This window comes from Hypanus sabinus, chromosome 9 (genome assembly GCF_030144855.1).
Source record: "Hypanus sabinus isolate sHypSab1 chromosome 9, sHypSab1.hap1, whole genome shotgun sequence".
NCBI classification, from domain to species: Eukaryota; Metazoa; Chordata; class Chondrichthyes; order Myliobatiformes; family Dasyatidae; genus Hypanus; species Hypanus sabinus.
Window position 1 is genome coordinate 13,245,984 of NC_082714.1, and position 23,099 is coordinate 13,269,082.

The 23,099-nt window shown below is 44.7% G+C and overlaps 1 protein-coding gene across 3 annotated transcripts in view; it reads left to right on the forward strand.

The window, feature by feature from the left end:
- slc5a10 (solute carrier family 5 member 10) overlaps positions 1–23,099 on the forward strand; it is a 197,587-nt gene that overhangs the window by 19,404 nt on the left and 155,084 nt on the right. For all 3 annotated transcript variants that reach the window (XM_059979069.1, XM_059979067.1, XM_059979068.1), the window contains exons 3-5: positions 1,185–1,289; positions 12,341–12,400; positions 12,492–12,596. In XM_059979069.1, coding sequence (XP_059835052.1) covers positions 1,185–1,289; positions 12,341–12,400; positions 12,492–12,596 — 270 coding nt within the window. The remainder of the gene's footprint in view (positions 1–1,184; positions 1,290–12,340; positions 12,401–12,491; positions 12,597–23,099) is intronic.

Genomic DNA, 23,099 nt, shown 5'->3' on the forward strand with positions numbered 1-23,099 from the left:
CTGATTCATTCACTGAGTCAGCCTCTTTGGAACTTGCCTGAAAGTGAAAACACTAAATTAAACTGGAAGTCTGCACTTAACAAAAAAAAACAAACGCAGGACTTGCCCAGCAGGTCAGGGAGAGTGGTGGAATGAGTGTTTCAGGACGTGAGGTGTTCGTAGGTTCACAGAGAGATCTGGCACTGTAAAAAGCCCTTCGGTCTAGATAAGAGGTCCGTAGTCAAATTAACTAATCTCATCCCTCTGTGTCCCACAATTCCCAGCCTACTCATGCATTGCTATCATATCTGCTTCTACCACCTCCCCTGACAGGACAGTCCACAAAACAGAGTTCTTATCACTAACCTATGTCATGAAATTTGTTCTGTGGCAGACATAAAAATTACTATAAACTACAACAAGAAATGGTGCAATCTAGGAATAGTGAAGCAGGGCTCACGGTCCATTCAGAACTCTGATGGCAGAGGGGAAGAAGCAGTTCCTAAAACATTGAGTGTGAGTCCTCAGGCTCCTGTACTTCCTCCCTGATGGTAGTTATAAGAGGGAGGAGGGCATGTCCCAGAGGGTCCTTAATGATGAGACGCCATCTTTCTGAGGCACAGCCTCTTGAAGATGTCCTCGTTGATAGGGAAAGTTGTGCCTTTGATGAAGTTGGTCGAGCCTGCAACCTGAAATCAGTCTCCTTGGCTCACTAGTGCATGTGAAGTGCTGCCTCATCTGGAAGGAGGGCTTAAGGCCCTGAATGGTGCTGAGGAAGGAGGTGTAGGTGTAACTCCTAGATGCAGTTGCAGGGGTAAGTTCTTGGAGGGCAAACGGAAGGAAGGGATGAGCAGACAAACAAGTCGTAGAGAAAGCCATTGGCATGCCTTTATCATGATTGCATCAACATGCTGGACCCAGAACACATCCTTGGAGATGTTGACACCCAGGAACTTTCCACCATTGACCCCTCAATAAGCGTGTTCTCCCAACTTCAGTCCTGAAGTATTCTCGAGCTGAAACGTTAACCGCCCATTTCTCTCCACAGAGCTTGCCTGACCCCCTAACGTGCATTGCTCTAGATTTCTAGCATCTTGCGTTTCACAGTTTGGACGTAATGCATGGTTTCAGTGTCTAGAGGGCAGCCAATAACCATTGTTAAGTTCCTTATCATGGAGCAACTCTGATTGTGCTGTTCTTCACAGATTGGGGCATCGCTATTCGCCAGCAGTGAAGGTTCTGGGCTGTATATTGGACTGGCGGGCACTGGGGCAGCTGGAGGGATCGCGGTTGCCGGATTTGAATGGAATGTAAGTCAAGCAACCAACTTACCTCCGAAAACTGCATGGTCCATTGGTTCTTTAATAAATTGTACGGATAAACCTGTTACTGTCGGGTAGGGGGTGTATTACTGGAATTGGCATTGGCTTATTATTGTTGGGTCTGCTGCGATATAGTGAAATACTTGTCTTGCATATCGTTCATGTAACTGTAGATCCGTTTATTACACTATGCATTGAGATTCATTCATTGTGTACCATGTCGTATGACACAGGCAGTCATGGCCTTTCCATGACAAGGGTTGTTCTTGGCAAATTTTTTTTTACAGAAGGCAGCGTCAAGACGGGTGATCCCAGCCATTTTCAATACTCTTCAGAGATAGTCTGCCTGGCATCAGTGGACACATAACCAGGGTTTGTGCGACCAGGCCTGTTTGAAGCAAACCCTGCCCAATCATCACCAGCATGTAACCTGTAGCACCAGAGGTCCCAACACACTGCTACACTATGATAGGGAATGCGCTTTGGAGCTCTCATCAGGTAGAAGTTGCAAAAGCCTCAGGGCTTGCACCAGTGGCTTCAAGAACAGTTACTGCCCCTCAGCCATCAGGCGCTTGAACAAAAGGTGATAACTACGCTCATTTATTGAGATGTTCCCACGACCAATGATCTCAGTTTAAGGACTCTTTATCTTGTTATTTCAAGCTCTCATTATTTATTGCTATTTATTTAGATTTGCATTTGCACAGATTGATGTCTTCTATGGCCTGCTTGATCTTTCATGGATCCTGTTACGGTTACTATTCTATAGATTTGCTGAGTATGCCTGCAGGAAAATGAATCTCAGGGTTGTATGTGGTGGCATAGAAAACCTACAGCACAATACAAGCCCTTCGGCCCACAAAGCTGTGCCAAACATGTCCCTACCTTAGAAATTACTAGGCTTACCCATAGCCCTCTATTTTACTAAGCTCCATGTACCGATCTAAAAGTATCTTAAAAGACCCTATTGGATACAAGTATGTACTCAGGTAATAAAGTTTTATTTGACCTTTGAAACTTGAGATATCTACCAGCCGCTCCTACATCCAGCACCCATGGCTTCACATGACTGTGATCGAGGGGCTAAGCAGGTGCTACACCTTGCCCGAGGGTGACTTGCAGGCCAGTGGAGGGAAGGAGCACCTTATACCTCCTTTGGCAGAGTCAGAATAGAGAACAGGTGGTAGACAAGGTAAAACTATAAGAATAAAGTGTAACAGTGATAGAGAAGGTGCACAGCAGGTAGACAATAAAGTAAATATCAGAAGGTAGATTGTGAGGTCAAGAGTCCATCCTTTCATACCAGGGAGCCATTTAATAGTCTTAAAACATCAGGGTAGAAGCTGTTCTTGAAGCTGTTCGTATGTGCTTTTTCAGGCCTTTGCCTATGGGAGAGGGAAGAAGTCAGAATATCAAGTGGGGGTGGGGGTAATAAGCTAACTGCTTTACTGAGTTTGTTTTATTGTGGCTGAATATCGATAGGCCTGGGTAAAGTGGACATGAGAGCATATTGCCAACAGTGAGAGGCGAGTTCCCAATAGTGAGAGTGTAGGTGCGGAGAGGATGTTTCCAACAGTGGGAGAGTCTAGGCCAAGAGGGCACAACCTCAGAATACAAGGATTCATTAGCCAGAATGTGGTGAATCTGTGAAATTCATTGGTACAGATGCCACGTCATTGGGTATATTTGAAATTTGAATAGGTACATGGAAGGGAGGTCTATGGGCGAGGTGCAGATCGATGCGACGAGGCAAAATAATAGTTCAGCATGCACTACATGGGCCAAAGGGCCTGTTTGTGTGCTGCAGTGTTCTAGTGTTCTAATGGAGTTAGGAGGGGAAAGAAATCAGCCCAGAAAAGGCCCTTTGACCCAGAATGTCTGCACTGTGCATGATGCTCATCCCATCTGCCTGAACACAACCCACATTCAAAGTTCAAATTAATGGATTATCAAGTATGTATTTGTCACCATTTACCATCCTGAGATTCATTACTTTGCAGGCCTTCACAGTAGAGCAATGGAATTAATGAGAAAACTGCACACAACACAGAATGACAGGCAACTAACATGCAAAAGAGGACAAACCGCAAATACAAATAAATAAATAATACTCCATAAATAAATAACACTGAGTTTCCTTGAAATTGAGTCCGTAAGTTGTGTTCAGTGATCAGGTCAGGGTTGAGGTGAGTAACGTTATCCACGATGGTTCAGGAGCCTGATGGCTGTTCCTGAACCTGCTGGTGTGCGATCTAAGGCCAAGGGAGGTGTGATTGGCCGATGTGGGGAGGGATCCAGTGGTTGAATGTGTGGTTGCTCTGGGCTGGGGGTGGGTGTAGGAGGAACTGATAGATCAGGAGGAGACAATAAAGGGACAGAGGGGGAGTAAGTTACCTGAAAATGGAAAATTTGGTGCAACGTCGTTGGATTGTAGACTACCCAGAATCGGAATTACAATTAACTTTAATACCACCGGTATTTATCGTGAAATTTGTTGTTTTGTGGCAGCGGTACATTGCATCACATAAGTTAAAAATTACAATATATATAAAAATGTAATTAGGTAAATAGTGCAGAGCGAGAGCAATAAAAGAAAATAGTGAGTGAGTGTTCATGGGTTCATTGTCCATTCAGACATCTGATGGCGGAGGGGAAAAAGCCATTCCTGAAACAAGAGTCTTCAGGCTCCAGTACCTCCTCCTTGATGGTAGCAATGAGAAGAGGGCATGTCCTGGGTAAAGTAAAACCATAAATTACAAGTAAATATATATATACACACACACACACACACACAAAAAAAAAGTTAGAAAGCATGAAGAATTCTAACAACCTCCTCTGAAGACCAATGATAGTTAAAAGGCTGACATCGAACATTACAGCCCAGTACAGGCCCTTTGGCCCATTGTGTTCTGCTGACCTTTTAACCTACTCTAAGGTCAATCTAATCCTTTCCTCCTACACAGTCCTCCATTTTTCTACCATACAAGTATATATTTGTATTTATACTAATTATTGTTGGGCAAACATGCATGGTTTAATTTGTCATTTTTGCGGCAATACACAATAATAAAACAACTATAAATTACAGTGAGAAATATATACATGTCATGAAATTTATTGCTTTGCAGCAACAGTACATTGCAATATGTAACAATAAAAAATTACAATAATGAATATATATAAAAATAAATTGAGGAAGTATTGCAAAAAGAAAACAATAAAATAAAGTAGCAAACACGAGGAAATCTGCAGATGCTGGAAATTCAAACAACAACACACACAAAATGCTGCTGGAACACAGCAGGCCAGGCAGCATCTATAGGGAGAAGCACTGTCGACATTTCGAAAGGGTCTCGGCCTGAAACGTCGACAGCGCTTCTCCCTACAGATGCTGCCTGGCTTGCGGTGTTCCACCAGCATTTTGTGTGTGTGGTTGTTTAATAAAATAAAGCAGTGAGGTAGTGTTCATGAATTCACTATCCATTCAAGAATCTGATGGCAGAGTGGAAGAAGCTGTTCCTAAAACATTGAGTGTGTGTCTTCAGGTTCCTGAGCCCATCTTCAATTCCCACCCCATTTCTACCATCTGCCATTTATTTCCATTCAACAACCTGAACCTTCGGCATAAGTATCAGAGCATTCCATTTTTTCCTTATTTTACTAAACAACAAATATACCAATTGAAATATAAATCTACCTGGTATTTTCTTGCATAATTTAAATATTTAATTTAGATTTTAAAAAATCTTTCATCAAAATATCTGCCCTGTGTACCATCTGAGGTCAGATGACAATTGTATTCGTTCTTACAAATCAGTTGATACACCTTATGGAACTTCCTTATTTTAAAGTATAATTAAATTTTTGGGTGTTCCCTTATAAATTCAAATAGTAGTTAGGGCGTAAATAGAAACCAGGCTTGTTTCAGTGGATATTACAGGAAAGAATTGTTTCGTTAGTCATTTGTCCTAAACACGCAGCAGTTCATCATTGCAGTTGGCTGTGCAGGCCAAGTCATTGGATAAATTTAAAGTGGATCTTAATTAGTGAGGATGTCAAAGATTATGGAGAGAAGGCAGGACAATGGGTTTGAGAGGGATAATAAATCACCCATGATTGAATAGTGGAGCAGACTTGATGCACCAAATGGTCTAATGCTGCTTCTATGTCTTATGGTCTAATGGTCTTATGGTTGTATGTCATATTTTGTTCCATAGTCATGTTCTGTTGCCTCAATAGAGGTGAACAACGTATGTCAGGAATAGTAAACCTGATTCTATTTCTGAATTTCAGAGACGGGCCACATCTGATGGATGAAATCAGATTGAGTTCTTAGACTAAAATACAGGGGTAACTCAGTTTAGACCACACTTGGAACATTCTGTTCAGTTTTAGTGCATCATTATGGGAAGGGTGTGGAAGCTTTAGAGAGAGTACAGAGGAGATTTACCAGAATGTTGCCCGGATTAGAGAGAAGGTCTTATGAGGAAAGTTTGAGTGAGCAAGGCCTTTTCTCTTTTGTAGTAAAGGAGGATCAGAACTGAATTGAAAGAGGTGTGCAAGATGTTAAGAGGTATAGTTAGAGTGGGCAGAAATAGCTCATGCCAGAAGATATTTGTTTGAGGCTGGGATTCCCAACCTGGGGTCCATGACTCCTTGCTTGATGGGATTGGTCCATGGCATAAAAAAAGGTTGGGAACTCCTGTCTTAAGGTGAGTGAAGGTAAGTTTAGGGGTAATATCACAGGTAGGCTTTGTTACTCTGTGTGGTAAATGCCTGGGCTGGTGATGGAGGCTGATATATTATGAACAGTAAAATATATTCTTAGGTTTCTTAAGGTGGGGGATATAGTGGGATAAGCTCCCACTACCTATTAAATACTCCCAATGTTGTGCGTCTCAAATAGCCTCGGACAACCAAGTCCAGCTCCAGGCCTTCACGTGTGGCTTAGCTACTAAGCCCGGAGGAATCATTTCTGCTGACAGGAGAACGGGTAAAAGATGGTTACTGGTGCCTTAAAATCAGTCTCTTCGCGCAGATGAGGCTCGTCTAGGTTGGCAGCTCATCTGGGAGAAGGAAAGTTCTGATCCCAAACCTCCACTGCCTTGAGGCTGTACCCACACATGGGGAGGGCTTTGGGAGTAAACCCCGAGGGAAGACTCCAGAGCAGGTGTCCCTAAGACAGTCCTATGTTGAGTTCAATGCTGATTGGCAACTCCTGCGATGCTGCTGGTGCCAAACTGTATCGGTCTCTGCCGTTCCTTTGGGTTCACCAGATGCACGAAGAGGGGGAGTTAGCTACCTGGGCGACAGCTTGCTCTCCATATCGTACCACCGTGGCTTGAATACCGAGACAGCTAGGATACAACATGCATGGTCAACGCTGATCGATGGAGACTTCACAGAGAGACAGCACAGTAACAGGACCTGCCAGCTCACTGAGCTCGTGCTGCCCCTTGTGACCAAGCAATCTACTAACCGGTACATCTCTGCAACGAGGTAATGACGCAGCTCTATAAAACTCTGGTTTGGCCACACTTGGAGTACTGTGTCCAGTTCTAGTCGCCTCTCTATAGGAAGGATGTGGAAGCATTGGAAAGGGTACAGAGGAGATTTACCAGGACGCTGCCTGGTTTAAAGAGTATGGATTATGATCAGAGATTAAGAGAGCTAGGGCTTTACTCTCTGGAGAGAAGGAGGATGAGAGGAGACATGACAGAGGTGTACAAGATATTAAGAGGAATAGACAGAGTGGACAACCAGCGTCTCTTCCCCAGGGCACCACAGCTCAGTACAAGAGGACATGGCTTTAAGGCATCAAATCAATAAGAAGTCAAAGGTTCTAAAGTTCATTTATTGTCAACGTATACAACACGGTATTATTTCTTCACCAGATAGACTTTAAACCAAGAAAGAAAAGAAAGGCTGCACAATCATCAACTCCCAAATCTCTCCACCCTGCACAAAAAAACGAACAAAGATGGAACAGACACATCAACCCCCAAATCCCCACCCCCACATGCAATAAAACACTGAGTAAGATCGGGTGAAAAACACAGAATATAAAAAAAAGCATTCGCTGAAAAAAGTCCACAGTCCAACTCCATATCCGAAACGTAGAAAACTTGGACAACATTCTCCCTCTGTGTACCAGAGTGATCTCACCAGTGATAAAAAGGCAGTGTCCTGTCTGTGTACCAGAGAGATCTCACCAGTGATAAAAAGGCAGTGTCCCCCCTCAGTACCAGAGTGATCTCACCAGTGATAAAAAGGCAGTGTCCCCCCTCAGTACCAGAGTGATCTCACCAGTGGTAAAAAGGCAGTGTCCCCCCTCAGTACCAGAGTGATCTCACCAGTGATAAAAAGGCAGTGTCCCCCCTCAGTACCAGAGTGATCTCACCAGTGATAAAAAGGCAGTCCCCCCTCAGTACCAGAGTGATCTCACCAGTGATAAAAAGGCAGTGTCCCGTCTCAGTACCAGAGTGATCTCACCAGTGATAAAAGGCAGTGTCCCGTCTGTGTACCAGAGTGATCTCACCAGTGATAAAAAGCCAGTGTCCCGTCTGTGTACCAGAGTGATCTCACCAGTGATAAAAAGGCAGTGTCCTGTCTGTGTACCAGAGTGATCTCACCAGTGATAAAAAGGCAGTGTCCCCCCTCAGTACCAGAGTGATCTCACCAGTGATAAAAAGGCAGTGTCCCCCCTCAGTACCAGAGTGATCTCACCAGTGATAAAAAGGCAGTGTCCCCCCTCAGTACCAGAGTGATCTCACCAGTGATAAAAAGGCAGTGTCCCGTCTGTGTACCAGAGTGATCTCACCAGTGGTAAAAAGGCAGTGTCCCATCTGTGTACCAGAGTGATCTCACCAGTGGTAAAAAGGCAGTGTCCCATCTGTGTACCAGAGTGATCTCACCAGTGGTAAAAAGGCAGTGTCCCATCTGTGTACCAGAGTGATCTCACCAGTGATAAAAGGCAGTGTCCCATCTGTGTACCAGAGTGATCTCACCAGTGGTAAAAAGGCAGTGTCCCATCTGTGTACCAGAGTGATCTCACCAGTGGTAAAAAGGCAGTGTCCCATCTGTGTACCAGAGTGATCTCACCAGTGATAAAAAGGCAGTGTCCCCCCTCAGTACCAGAGTGATCTCACCAGTGATAAAAAGGCAGTGTCCCATCTGTGTACCAGAGTGATCTCACCAGTGGTAAAAAGGCAGTGTCCCATCTGTGTACCAGAGTGATCTCACCAGTGATAAAAAGGCAGTGTCCCCCCTCAGTACCAGAGTGATCTCACCAGTGATAAAAAGGCAGTGTCCCATCTGTGTACCAGAGTGATCTCACCAGTGGTAAAAAGGCAGTGTCCCATCTGTGTACCAGAGTGATCTCACCAGTGATAAAAAGGCACTGTCCCGTCTGTGTACCAGAGTGATCTCACCAGTGGTAAAAAGGCAGTGTCCTGTCTGTGTACCAGAGTGATCTCACCAGTGATAAAAGGCAGTGTCCTGTCTGTGTACCAGAGTGATCTCACCAGTGATAAAAAGCCAGTGTCTCATCTGTGTACCAGAGTGATCTCACCAGTGATAAAAAGGCAGTGTCCCCCCTCAGTACCAGAGTGATCTCACCAATGATAAAAAGGCAGTCCCGTCTGTGTACCAGAGTGATCTCACCAGTGGTAAAAAGGCAGTGTCCCATCTGTGTACCAGAGTGATCTCACCAGTGATAAAAGGCAGTGTCCCATCTGTGTACCAGAGTGATCTCACCAGTGGTAAAAAGGCAGTGTCCCATCTGTGTACCAGAGTGATCTCACCAGTGATAAAAGGCAGTGTCCTGTCTGTGTACCAGAGTGATCTCACCAGTGATAAAAAGGCAGTGTCCCCCCTCAGTACCAGAGTGATCTCACCAGTGATAAAAAGGCAGTGTCCCCCCTCAGTACCAGAGTGATCTCACCAGTGATAAAAAGGCAGTGTCCCGTCTGTGTACCAGAGTGATCTCACCAGTGATAAAAAGGCAGTGTCCCGTCTGTGTACCAGAGTGATCTCACCAGTGGTAAAAAGGCAGTGTCCCATCTGTGTACCAGAGTGATCTCACCAGTGATAAAAAGGCAGTGTCCCCCCTCAGTACCAGAGTGATCTCACCAGTGGTAAAAAGGCAGTGTCCCATCTGTGTACCAGAGTGATCTCACCAGTGATAAAAAGGCAGTGTCCCACCTGTGTACCAGAGTGATCTCACCAGTGATAAAAAGGCAGTATCCCGTCTGTGTACCAGAGTGATCTCACCAGTGGTAAAAAGGCAGTGTCCCACCTGTGTACCAGAGTGATCTCACCAGTGATAAAAAGGCAGTGTCCCGTCTGTGTACCAGAGTGATCTCACCACTGATAAAAGGCAGTGTCCTGTCTGTGTACCAGAGTGATCTCACCAGTGGTAAAAAGGCAGTGTCCCATCTGTGTACCAGAGTGATCTCACCAGTGATAAAAGGCAGTGTCCCATCTGTGTACCAGAGTGATCTCACCAGTGATAAAAAGGCAGTGTCCCGCCTGTGTACCAGAGTGATCTCACCAGTGATAAAAGGCAGTGTCCCATCTGTGTACCAGAGTGATCTCACCAGTGATAAAAAGGCAGTGTCCCGTCTGTGTACCAGAGTGATCTCACCAGTGATAAAAGGCAGTGTCCCATCTGTGTACCAGAGTGATCTCACCAGTGGTAAAAAGGCAGTGTCCCACCTGTGTACCAGAGTGATCTCACCAGTGATAAAAAGGCAGTGTCCCGTCTGTGTACCAGAGTGATCTCACCAGTGATAAAAAGGCAGTGTCCCGTCTGTGTACCAGAGTGATCTCACCAGTGATAAAAGGCAGTGTCCCGTCTGTGTACCAGAGTGATCTCACCAGTGATAAAAAGGCAGTGTCCCGTCTGTGTACCAGAGTGATCTCACCAGTGATAAAAGGCAGTGTCCTGTCTGTGTACCAGAGTGATCTCACCAGTGATAAAAGGCAGTGTCCCATCTGTGTACCAGAGTGATCTCACCAGTGATAAAAAGGCAGTGTCCCGTCTGTGTACCAGAGTGATCTCACCAGTGATAAAAAGGCAGTGTCCCGTCTGTGTACCAGAGTGATCTCACCAGTGGTAAAAAGGCAGTGTCCCATCTGTGTACCAGAGTGATCTCACCAGTGATAAAAGGCAGTGTCCCATCTGTGTACCAGAGTGATCTCACCAGTGATAAAAAGGCAGTGGCCCCCCTCAGTACCAGAGTGATCTCACCAGTGATAAAATGGCAGCCTCTCCTCTCTATAGTAGAGTGATCTGCCTGCGAAAAATGGCAGGTAGCCAGCGTTTCAATCTCCTTTGTTGCTTTAGTTGAGAACAATGGAAGCTTTAATGAGCAAAATGAAGATGGAGATCGCCTCACGGCCTTCTCACCATGAGGATCCCAGTCACAGCCTCTGCATCCCAGAATCCCCTCAGAGACTGCAGAGAGCTGAAATGCACCTGAAATAATCCTCAAACTGTAAATCACAGGCTCCAACATTTCCAAAATCACTTCCAGGGCAATAAAACAAACGTAAAAGACATAAAAGAAGTAAAATATCTGGTTTTGTGATCTATCCGGAAGACGTTGACCGAAGGAGCATTATTCGCAGGCGCCATCTTAACAGAATCGTGCTAGATGCAGTTTAGAAGCAGCAGAGAGTGGCTCTCCTCTCGCAGATGCTGCTCGACCCATTGAGTTCCTTCATCAGATTTTTTGTTCCTTCAGTTTCTGGCACCTGCCGATTCTTGCATCTCTAAGTTAGCTCCAGATTCTAGAAGCTGCAAATTGATTCACTGGAATCCACAGCACCATTCATAAGCAAGGAATGAAGACAGCTAACAAGTTGAGGCAATTGCCAGAGAGGGAGAGTTACGGCCAATAGAGTTCAACATTCCCAGATACTTTGAAATCTTATACAATATTACAACTTCCTATTTGCTAACAACCCATAGTAAATTAAACTCATGCTCCATTACAGAAGTTTCACCCATGTGTGATACATTCAGACTCGCACAAATGCATAAAGAAATAATTGCCTTTTCTTCTGTTCATTCTATGCTTTCACAATTTATATTTCAATGATCTCAGACAGTGTCAATTTCAAAACATGACTGAAACGTAATAGGGGTGTGGGGCATGGTAGCATAGTGGTTAGCATAATGCTATTTCAGTGCCAGTGACTCAAGCTCAGTCCAGCCACTCTCTGTAACAAGTCTGTACACTTTCCCCGTGACTGTGTGGATTTTCACCAGATGCTCCGGTTTCCTCCCACATTCCAAAGACATGCAGCTTTATTGGTCACATGGGTGTAATTAGACTCATTGTCAGAAACCGGCCATTCCGCCCATCTAGTCTGTGACAAACCAATTAAACTGCCAATTTAAAATTGAGCAGCACAAGCTCGTTAGGCCAGAAGGGTCCCTTCCCATGCTGCATCTCTAAACAAGTGGATAAACAGGGACCATTACAGCACAGTGAAAACCCCTTAGCCCACAATGCGGGGCTGACTTTTTAAACTAGATGGAGTTTGGTACCAGCAACATTGCAGGAGTTGCCAGTCAGCATTGAACTCTGCGTAAGACTGCCTTCGGGACTTCAGCTCCGGATTTTCCCTTTGGTGGTTTCTCCTGAAGCCTTCCCATGAGTGGGTGAATGCACAAGGCAGCGGAGGATTGAGATCAGAGTTTTCCTCCTCCTAGGTGAGCTACCAATCACAGCTGACAAGCCCCTCTGCCCGAAGTGACAGGTTTTAAGTAGCCAGTGACCTACCTTTGCCCCTTCTCCTATCAACAGAAACGATTCCCCCAGGCTTAGAAGCTAAACCACACGTGAAGGCCAGGAAATGGATTTGGTTGTCAGAGGCCATTTGAGGCGCACACCATTGGGAGCATTTAATAAGTAGTGGGTGTTTGCCCCATTACTACCCCCCCGGCTATAACAAACTTCAGGAACACTAAAGTTAATAAACAAATAGTTTATTTGTGTAATTGAATATTAACTGGATGACAATTTCTACAGGCTACCTATGTGCTGCTGCTGCTGGCTTGGGTATTTGTACCAGTCTACATATCCTCAGGGGTAAGTACGAGCCGTGCACCTTACAAACAGCACATTTAGGGAAAAGAGAAGGGGTGGGTTCTACTGATACTTCCTTGTTTCTGCTGAACAGATCGTCACCATGCCTGAATACCTGCAGAAAAGATTTGGAGGAGAAAGAATTCGGATGTATCTCTCTGCCCTGTCACTGCTGTTGTCCGTATTTACAAAGATATCTGTAAGTAAAGACATTGCTTCCATTCAGTATTGTTGGATCCTGATGTTTTTGATCTGAGGTTCTTCAGACGTCAAGGATGAGGCATAAAGCTTCTTGCTTATGTCCATTTTTATTAAGCACTAGAAGAACAAAGCAATAAGGAAAGGGGAAAGAGTAGGACCAAGAGCAGAGTCAGTAACGTGGGGGGGGGGGGGGGGGCGGGGGAAGATGAATACGAAAGAGACCAATCCAATGTGTTTGATCCTCTTATTCCAGACAGATGATAACAGTAAACACTCCATTCAAATTCCATTGAATTAACCAATAAGCTAGCCCCTATTCAAGTAATGCAATACCCGCCAAAACTATGAAGTTTCTACAAAGACACAAGCTGACTGTAACCACTAAAAATACACTGAACAATTACATGCACGTAGGCAGTGTTCAAAGACTCATCTGTGGAGCTAAATGAATACACCACAGTGGCCATGGACTTGATAAAAGCAGTTGTTGGTGAGTCTTCCCCAACCAGAAGCCCTGGATGAACCATGAGACTTAGAATCTGCTGAGAGCCAAATCAGAGGCATTCAAGTCTGGCACCGAGAAAGTTGCAAGAGGTTCGGCTACAATCTCCAGAATGCCATCTCATGGGTGAAATGGCATTTTCGGACTGTACTTGAATCAATAAAGGATGCTCGACAGCTACTGTATCACCTTTACACAACGAAATCAAGTAACATACGTGACAGCAGGGCTTCACTTCCAGATAATCTCAATGCCTTCTGTGCTTGTTTTGACTGTCAAAATATGGATGCATATCAACTTCTGCCTGAGAAGTGACTGGGATTTGCTCCTATTCGCACAACAGGTCCACAGCACATGCCACCTCATTAGCTCTTCACTCAACTCTGGGACTTCTGGGCAGCAAAGATGTATATACATCAGGATGCTCTTTATTGACTACAGCTCGACATCCCCTCAGAACTAATCAATAAGCTTCAGGTTCTTGGCCTCAGTGCTTAGTTGTGCAACTGGATCCTGGATTTCCTCACTTGCAGACCCTAGTCAGTTCAGATTGGCAACAACATCTCCTCCAAACTCCATCAGCACAGGTGCACCACAAGGCTGTTCTTAGCCCCTGCTCTACTCACTTCACATTATGCCTATGAGGCTAAGCACAGCTCTAATGCCATATTTAAGTTTGTTGATAATACCACCACTGTAGGCCAAATCAAAGATGGTGATGAACCAGCATATAGGAGGGAGATTGAAAATCTGTCTGAGTGGTGCCACAACAACCTCTTGCAAGACCAGCAAGACCAGACCAGGGAGCTGAATATTGGTTTCTGGAGGTGGAAACTGGAGGTCCATGTATCGGTCCTCATTGGGGGATCAGAGGTGGAGACGCTCAGCAAATTTAAATTCCTTGGTGTTATCATTTCTGAGGACCTGTCCTGGGCCCAGCACATAAGTGCAATCATGAAGGAAGCACGGCAAAAAGCCATTCCTCCAAAGGAGGAACAAAGCCAAGAGACTCGCCTATGCATAAAACCCAAGGACCGGGGCGCTGAGCAATGGCAGCAAGTGCTCTGGACTGATGAGTCAAAGTCTGACATCTTTAGCTCAAACGGGAGGCAGTTTGTCTGTAGAAGAGCTGGAGAGTGTGACATGGATCAGTGTCTACAGCCAACAGCGAAACACGGCGGGCATGGGCTGCACTTCTGCAAATGGGGTTGCTGATCTGCTGAGAATTAATGGGATCCTCAGTGCTGAGAAGTACAAGCAGATTGTCATCCATCACACAATACCATCAGGGAGGCATCTGATCGGTCCCTACTTCATTCTAGGAGGACACTGATCAAGGTCATTAAAAACTACAATACTGTGCAAAAGTCTTAGGAACCTACTATATATATAGGGTGCTCAAGACTTTTGCATAGTAGTGTAGTAATTTTATGTATACATGTACTGTTGCTACAAAAAAAATTCACAACATATGAGAGTGAGACATGATTCTAATATGGGTCTCTATTGTGGACTGAGAATGGGAAGGGAACAGGGAAAGGGAATTATGGTTGAGTAAAGGGTAAGGAAGAGGGAAGGGAGTGGGAAGCACCAGAGAGACATTCTGTAATGATCAATAAACCAATTTTTTTGAATCAAGCAACCTTGCTTCACACCCAGTCTCAGGGCTGGGTGTGTCTGCATTCCTTCTCTCCCACCTGTCCCACCCCCTCCTGCAGTGCTCCACCCTCACCAATCCCAACATCCTTTGTTTCCGCCAGATTTACAAACTCACTCTCCACTCCATATTGACAAATTCTGTGATGTGCAGAAGTCTTAGGCACCCTAGCTATATGTGTGCCTAAGACTTTTACACGGTACTGTACCGTCATTGAAAAGAAAAGCAAGGAGTTCTGCTACAGATGTTCTGGCCTCCACAGAGCCCTGATCTCAATATCACTGAGGCTCCCTGGGACTTCCTGGAGAGGCAGAAGTAAGTGAGACAGCCAACGTCTGCAGGTGAACCATAGCAAGTTTTCCAAGATGCCTGGAACAACCTACCAGCCGATTTTCTTATAAAACTGCACAACAGGTTACCTACAGGTTACCACGATACAGTTTTAAAGGGAAAGGGTGGTCACACCAAATTTTGAGTTGATTTTGAGATTTACTGTTCTTTATGGTAAATATTTTGATATTTAGAAATGTTTCATTTCTTTATTTTTGAAGGCATCTTCACTTTACAAAATATTTTTACATGAGCCTAAGACTTTTACACAGCACTGTACTTTGATAAAAAATTGACCTTAAACTTAAAATGCAGACAAGCATAAGACAGACAGACAGACAGACATACTTTATTGATCCCAAGGGAAATTGGGTTTCATTACAGCCGCACCAGCCAAGAATAGTGAAGAAATATAGCAATATAAAACCATAAATAATTAAATAAAAATAAGTTCAAGAGTCAGGGAGGTCCCTGACTTTCAGGTCCCTCTGTATTGTCCTCAGCTCCTCCCTATTTCCATCTCTAAATGCCCTCTTTTTAGCGCTCAGGATGTCCTTAATGTCCTTTGTTACCCATGGCTTGTGAATCTTGAAGGAAAATCTTGTTAATCTTGAAGGACGTTAATCTTGAAGGAAAATAACAAGTAAAGAGTCCAATCCTAATGTATTGTGTGTGTGCTCATGGAATCATGTTAAGCTGACCAGAGAAGGTAGGTGGGACCTGGTTTAGTGATGCTTGGAAGTAGGGTACCTCTGATATTCTGAGATGACTTCATTGGGCAGGGAACGCCTTATTAAAGGGGTAGCTCTCTCCATGGGACTTAAAACTAGAGTCTTCTGAATCGGTGGTGATGTGCCGTCATCCAACAGGCTCAGCATGCTCCAGAGAGATCAGCACCACGAAACCCTGATTTTCTCATTCATTGCGAACCAGGCACCAGAGCGACTGGGATCAGGTCACGGTTCCCTGATAGATCAAAGTAATATTTTCTCCTAGCGTTATATTTGTACCTTTGTATTTTCAGAAAGAATAGGAGGTACATGGAACACGCCAGGAGTGGTGATGGAAGTAGATTTTTAAAACATTTTTATTTTATTGAGATACAGCTCAGAATAGTCCTTTCCGGTCCATCAAGCCATGCAACCCTGCAATCCCCCAATTTAATCCTAGCTTAATCACAGGGCAGGTTACCTACCAACTGGTACATCTTTGGACTGTGGGAGGAATTTGGAGTACCTGGAGGAAACCCACACCCTCACAGGGAGAACTTACATGAGGAATATTTAAGAAACTCTTAAATAGGCACATTGATGATAGAGCAATGGAGGACTATGTAGGAGGGAAGGGTTAGATTGATCTTAAAGTAGGTTAAAATATCAGTAATATTCTATGTTCTGTGTAATTGTTACTATTTGTTGAAGTCTCCAACAAGTAACAATTACGCAGAACATCATCAATGCCTGATAAACTCTCTAGCTTTCAAAAAGCACATTATCGATTACAACCATAATACAATAAGACCATAAGACATAGGAGCAGAATTAGACAATTAAACTCTAGGTAGACAATTCGGCTCATCGAACCTGCTCCACCACTTCATGGTTGATTCATTTCACTCTCAATCCCATTATCCTGCCTTCTCCCCATAACCTTTCACTTCCTGACTAATCAAGAACCTATCATCCTCCAGTTAAATACTCCCAATGACCTGGCCCCCACAGCCATCTGTGGCAATGAATTCCACAGTTTCACCACCCTCTGCCTAAAGAAATTCCTCCTCATCTGTATTCTAAATGGACGTCCCTCTATTCTGAGGCTGTGTCCTCTGGTCCTAGACTCCCCCACCATAGCAACCGTGTTGTCATGGTGTGTTCTTGGAGGACTGGACCCAGGTGCAGAGGAACGGCAGGATCCCCAGGAAGACAATAGACAATAGACAATAGGTGCAGAAGTAGACCATTCGGCCCCTCGAGTCTGCACCACCATTCTGAGATCATGGCTGATCATTCACTATCAATACCCAGTCCCTGCCTTGTCCCCATATCCCTTGATTCCCCTATCCATCAGATATCTATCCAGCTCCTTCTTGAAAGCATCCAGAGAATTGGCCTCCACCGTCTTCCACAGTGCATTCCACACCTCCACAACTCTCTGGGAGAAGAAGCTCTTCCTCAACTCTGTTTTAAATAACTGACCTCTTATTCTCAATCCATGCCCTCTGGTATTGGACTCTCCCAACATCTGGAACATATTTCCTGCCTCAATCCTATCAAATCCTTTAATTATCTTAAACGTTTCAATCAGATCCCCTCTCAATCTCCTCAATTCCAGTGTGTACAAGCCCAATCTCTCCAATCTCTCTGCGTAAGACAGCCCTGCCATCCCAGGAATCAACCTAGTGAATCTACGCTGCACTTCCTCAATTGCCAGAATGTCCTTCCTTAAACCTGGAGACCAAAACTGTACACAATATTCCAGGTGTGGTCTCACCAGGGCCCTGTACAAATGCAAAAGGACATCCTTGCTCTTGTACTCAATTCCCCTTGTAACAAAGGCCAACATTCCATTTGCCCTCTTCACTGCCTGTTGCACTTGCTCATTCACCTTCATTGACTGGTGAACTAGGACTCCTAGGTCTCTTTGCATTTCTCCCTTACCTAACTCGACACCGTTCAGACAATACTCTGCCCTCTTGTTCCTGCTTCCAAAGTGGATAACTTCACATTTATTCACATTTAATGACATCTGCCAAGTATCTGCCCACTCACTCAGCCTGTCCAAGTCTCCTTGTATTCTCCTAACGTCCTCTTCGCATGTCACACTGCCACCCAGTTTAGTATCGTCAGCAAACTTGCTGATATAGTTTTCAATGCCCTCATCTAAATCATTGACATAAATCGTAAAGAGCTGTGGTCCCAATACAGAGCCCTGTGGTACCCCACTAGTCACCTCCAGCCAGTCTGAGAAACACCCATTCACTGCTACCCTTTGCTTTCTATCTGCCAACCAATTTTCTATCCATGTTGAAACCCTGCCCCCAATGCCATGAGCTCTGATTTTACTCACCAATCTCCTATGTGGCACCTTATCGAATGCCTTCTGAAAATCTAGGTACACAACATCTACTGGCTTACCCTCATCTAACATCCTTGTTACGCCCTCAAAAAACTCCAACAGATTAGTCAAGCATGATTTGCCCTTGGTAAATCCATGCTGGCTTGGCCTAATCCTATTACTGCCATCAAGATGTGCCACTATTTCGTCCTTAATAATGGACTCAAGCAACTTCCCCACGACTGATGTTAGGCTAACAGGGCGATAGTTCTCCATTTTCTCCTTCCCTCCCTTCTTGAAAAGTGGGATAACATTAGCCACTCTCCAATCTTCAGGAACTGATCCTGAATCTAAGGAACATTGGAAAATGAGACAGAAACCTGGGGTTGAACATCAGAATCAGAGCCTTGTTGGAACGACAGAGCAACACCACGAGGTAATTCATCCTCTCTGACGCAATGACCCTCAATAAGACACTGACTGAGGGCCCTCTTTTAAATAATCGTAGACTTTGGCAACATGTGCCAGCTACAATAAACTTGACAAGGTCAAACCGAAAACACAAGGGCTTATCAGCTCTAGTTAAAGCAGTGATTAGCAAATGCAGGTGCTCTACGGCAAGCTGCAGGGCTCATGGCACATCCTCTCCACATCCATTTCAAGGCCTTTCAACATTTGATAGCTTTCAAAGAGATCCCTCCTCATTCTTTTGAATTCCAGCAAGTATAGGCCCAGTCATCAAATGCTCCTTATATGATAACCCCTTAAGTCCCAGAGTCATTCTTACCAATCTCCACTGAACCTTCGCCTATGTCGATACATCCTTCCTTAATTAAGAGGCCCAGAATTGCTCACAATACTCCAAGTGAGGTACCAGTGCCTTATAAAGCTTCAGCATTACATCCCAGCTTTTATAATATAGGCTTCTTGAAATGAATGCTAACATTGTGTATGCCTTCCTCACCACAGACTCGAGCTGCAGGTAAACCTTTCAGGAATCCTACACGAGGACTCCATAGTCCCTCTGCAGTTTGGATTTTTGAATTTCCTCCCCATTTAGAAAGTAGTCCATTTCTTTTAAGTACCTCTGCTCCATTACGAATGAGAAATCTGCCCTCCTTGCTGGTGGGGTTCAAAAAAGACACAGGGCTGCAGGGCAGAGAAATAGGCTCTTCAGTCAACCTTGTCCATGCCTAACTGAGTTAGTCCCATTTGGGCCGTGTCCCCACACTTCTCTTGGCCAAAGACAGTATAAAGTGATATACTGCCTCTAAGTGACCTCTACTAAAGTGAGTAGAACAGAATATCAGAGGATAAGCTGTTGCCTCCGCACAGCTATTAATTGGGATGGTTTTATTTTTATATCATTTAGAGATAAAGCAAGGTAACAGGCCCTCCGGGACCATTGAGCAAACACCCATGTGACCAATTAAACGACTAACCCGTATGTCTTGGAACGTGGGGCACCCGGAGGAAACCCACGCAGTCACGGGGAGAAAGTACAAACTCCTTCCAGAGAGTGGCGGGAATTGAACCCGGGTTGCTGCCACTGTAAAAGTGTCGCGCTAACTGCTACGCAGGCTCATGTAATTTGACAACAACAGTAAGTGTTGCTGTAAACAACGAAGGCAGCCGTGTCTCTTGTAGTTCTCTCCATGTCGTGCGATAGCTTTGTCTCTGGCATAAATAGCTATATATCTGTGGCACACTGTCCAATGCACTCTGGAGGACTGAAATGGCAAATGGCTGTTTTCAACAAAGTAACTGCTGATGTGTGGTGCTATTTTACTGCCAGGATCTTTGGTATTTATGTACGTTTGCTGCTTAATAATACACTCAGTAATCCATTAGAGCTATAATCAATCCAATGTAAGAACTGGTTTGCAGATCAGCAGGGAAACTGGTGTTGGAATTAGTTTATTATTGCCACATGTGTCAAGATAAAGTGAAAAGATTGTCTTGCATACTGTTTATACAGTTCAGATCATTACACAGTGCACTGATGACCATGACGTCTTCTGTATCTTATCATGCCCTTTGCTCTCCATGGAGCTCCTGACTCCCCAGACACTGTCCACTATCTACAAGGCTCAGGCCAGGAGTGTAACGGAATACTCGCCTCTCTCCTGGATGAGTACAGCTCCATCAACACTCAAGAAGCTTGACACCATCCAGTACAAGGCAGCCCACTTGGTTGGTACCCCTTCCACAAGCACCCAATCCCTCCACCATTGACAGACAGTTGCAGCAGTGTGTACTATCTGCAAGATGCACTGCAATAACACACCAACGTTCCTGAGGCAGCACCTTCCAGACCCATGACCACTACCATCTAGAACAGGGGTCGGCAACCTTTACCACTGAAAGAGCCATATGGACCCATTTCCCACAGAAAAGAAAACACTGGGAGCCACAAAACCCGTTTGACATTTAAAATGAAATAACACTGCATACAACGGTTCTTTTTGCCTTTATGCTATGTATAAACAAACTATAATGTGTTGCATTTATGAAATTGATGAACTCCTGCAGAGAAAACAAAATTACATTTCTGCATGCAAGAAAAACATTTTGAACTCCGAAAAAAAGACATTGGGTTGAAGGTTACTCCATAGTTAGCCTACCTTGGATTGAAGAATTAAAAGAAATCGTGCACTGGCGGGTGTCAGGCATTGGCAGTGGTGACGTATATTAATAGCGATAAAAAACACGTTGTAGCGGTGTGCTACATGCAGCGCTAAAATAACGACACTGCAGTCAAAGATAACTTTATTCGAACTAAACAGCCTTGCTTTAAAGGCTCCCTCAACCTGCCCCCTGTGGGCGTGGATGCTCCAAAAGACATGTACTCACAAACCCCCGTAGGCTATCTCCCTTAGCCGGAACAGTGGCTAATTGTGAGCCAGTTCGGATGTGCCAGGAAATGGGGTTGCCACAATGTTTTATTTAGATTGTACAAGATCACCATAATCTTCAAATTTCGAATTACATTTCAAAAAAGACCAAAGTACGGGGAGCCGCAGCACAGAGATGAAAGAGTCGCATGCGGCTCCGGAGCCACGGGTTGCCGACCCCTGGTCTAGAAGGACAAGAACACCAGATTCCTGGGAACACCACCACTTGGAAATCCCCCTGCAAGTCACTCACCATCCTGACCTGGAGACATATCACTGTTTCTGAATTAAAATCATGGAATCCCCTCTCTAGCAGCACTGTGGGTGTACCTACACCTCAGGGACTGCAGTGGTTCAAGAAGGCAGCTCATTACAACCTTTCAAGGGCAACTAGGGATGGGCAATAGATGATGGCTTAGCTGGCGACGCCCACATCCCGTAAATGAATAAGTAACAACAAAGTGCCTCCTTCCTGGCCGTTGGATCTCACTGTAGGTCTCATCCACCCAGTCCACTGGAGCTGACTCCACATGCTAGGACAGGCATGTCCCTACATGGGGTATGAGGTCACTGGCTACCCTCGTCTGGTTTGTTTAACCTGTCTGTCGAAGTGGTGTGCCAGGGTGTAGCCACTGCCACACGCAAACAGCTACTCGGAGCAACAGTGGAGAACTAAGAGTCTGGTGGGGACTGAAGGTGAGTGAGCTGCCCCAGATTGGACTCAACAAGCCCCTTCACCAGAGGGGCTGTCCCTGGACATCCCGTACATCCCCCACTGAGCTCCAATAAGGCAAAATGATAACAATGCACAGTAAAGTATAAATGCTCCTGGAATAGAAAGGTCAGTGCCGGTAAACAATGAAGATCAGGAACATGACTTGATAGACGAGTACAATCTGATATGAGGCAGACAGAGTGGCCAGCCAGAGAGTATTCCCAGTGCGGAAATGGCTAATACAAGAGGGCATAATTTTAGGGCAACTGGAGGAAAGTATAGAGAGAAAGACAGAGGTAGGTTTTTTCACACCGAGTGGAGCACTCTGCCACGGATGATGGTACAAGAAAATTCAACGTGCTTTGCGAGAGTCTCCATGGAATGCTAATCGTCTCATTCATTTTGAACCAGGTTCTGAGGAGATTGGGATCAGGCGCGGCTCCCTGATACGACAAAGGAATACCTTATCTTAGCGTTATGTTAGCATCTTCTAAAGGAGTGGTAGGCGTGTGAAGCTGCTGTCGGGTGCGGTGATAGAGGCAGATACATTAAGGATATTTAAGATTCTCTTAGTTAAGCGTGTGAATGAAAGAAAAATGGAGGGCTATGTGGGATGTTAGGTTGATCTTAGAGTAGACTATAAGCTTGGCATAACATTGTGGGCCAAAGCACCTGTACTGTGCTGTGTTCTATAACAAGGTAGATTGTGAAGCGATCTTATCCTACAAGATGTTCACCCAAGAGTCTGACAACAGTGGGATTGAAGCAATATTAATTATCCATTGATATTTGCAATATTTGGGTATCAGGGATGAAATTAGTCTTGGCAGACACTGATCACAACATGATCATGAATGGATAACCATCCTTGGGTGTGTTGGTTGTTAACACAAACCACACACTTTCAACGTACATTTGATAAATAAATGTGAATCTGAATAATGCTGTTACCTACACATTCTATCCAACTGGCTATTAAGCGACATAACCAATTATCCCTAGACTCTACCCACAAAGATCAAGGGAGGGGCACAAATTTGATTGGGCATCAGTGAAAATCATGGCACATGTAAAAACACACAAGAGAATTCCTAGAAGCGTGGTTGTCCACGGGACAATTCTGTAAACAGACATGTAGACCTCTATCCCATTTATAAGTCCCAGAGCACAACACACAGTTCACCGTGCAACCAATCAGTGACGAGACCCCCTTCCTTTCGTCACAATTGAGTTTCTGTAATGAACTGCTGATTGATAAGTATATAAAGGCCAAGCATTCGGAGGACGCACCACAAATGAATAGCGCACTGATGATGTCTCCTCGTATGGTGTCAAAACGTTTGCAAATA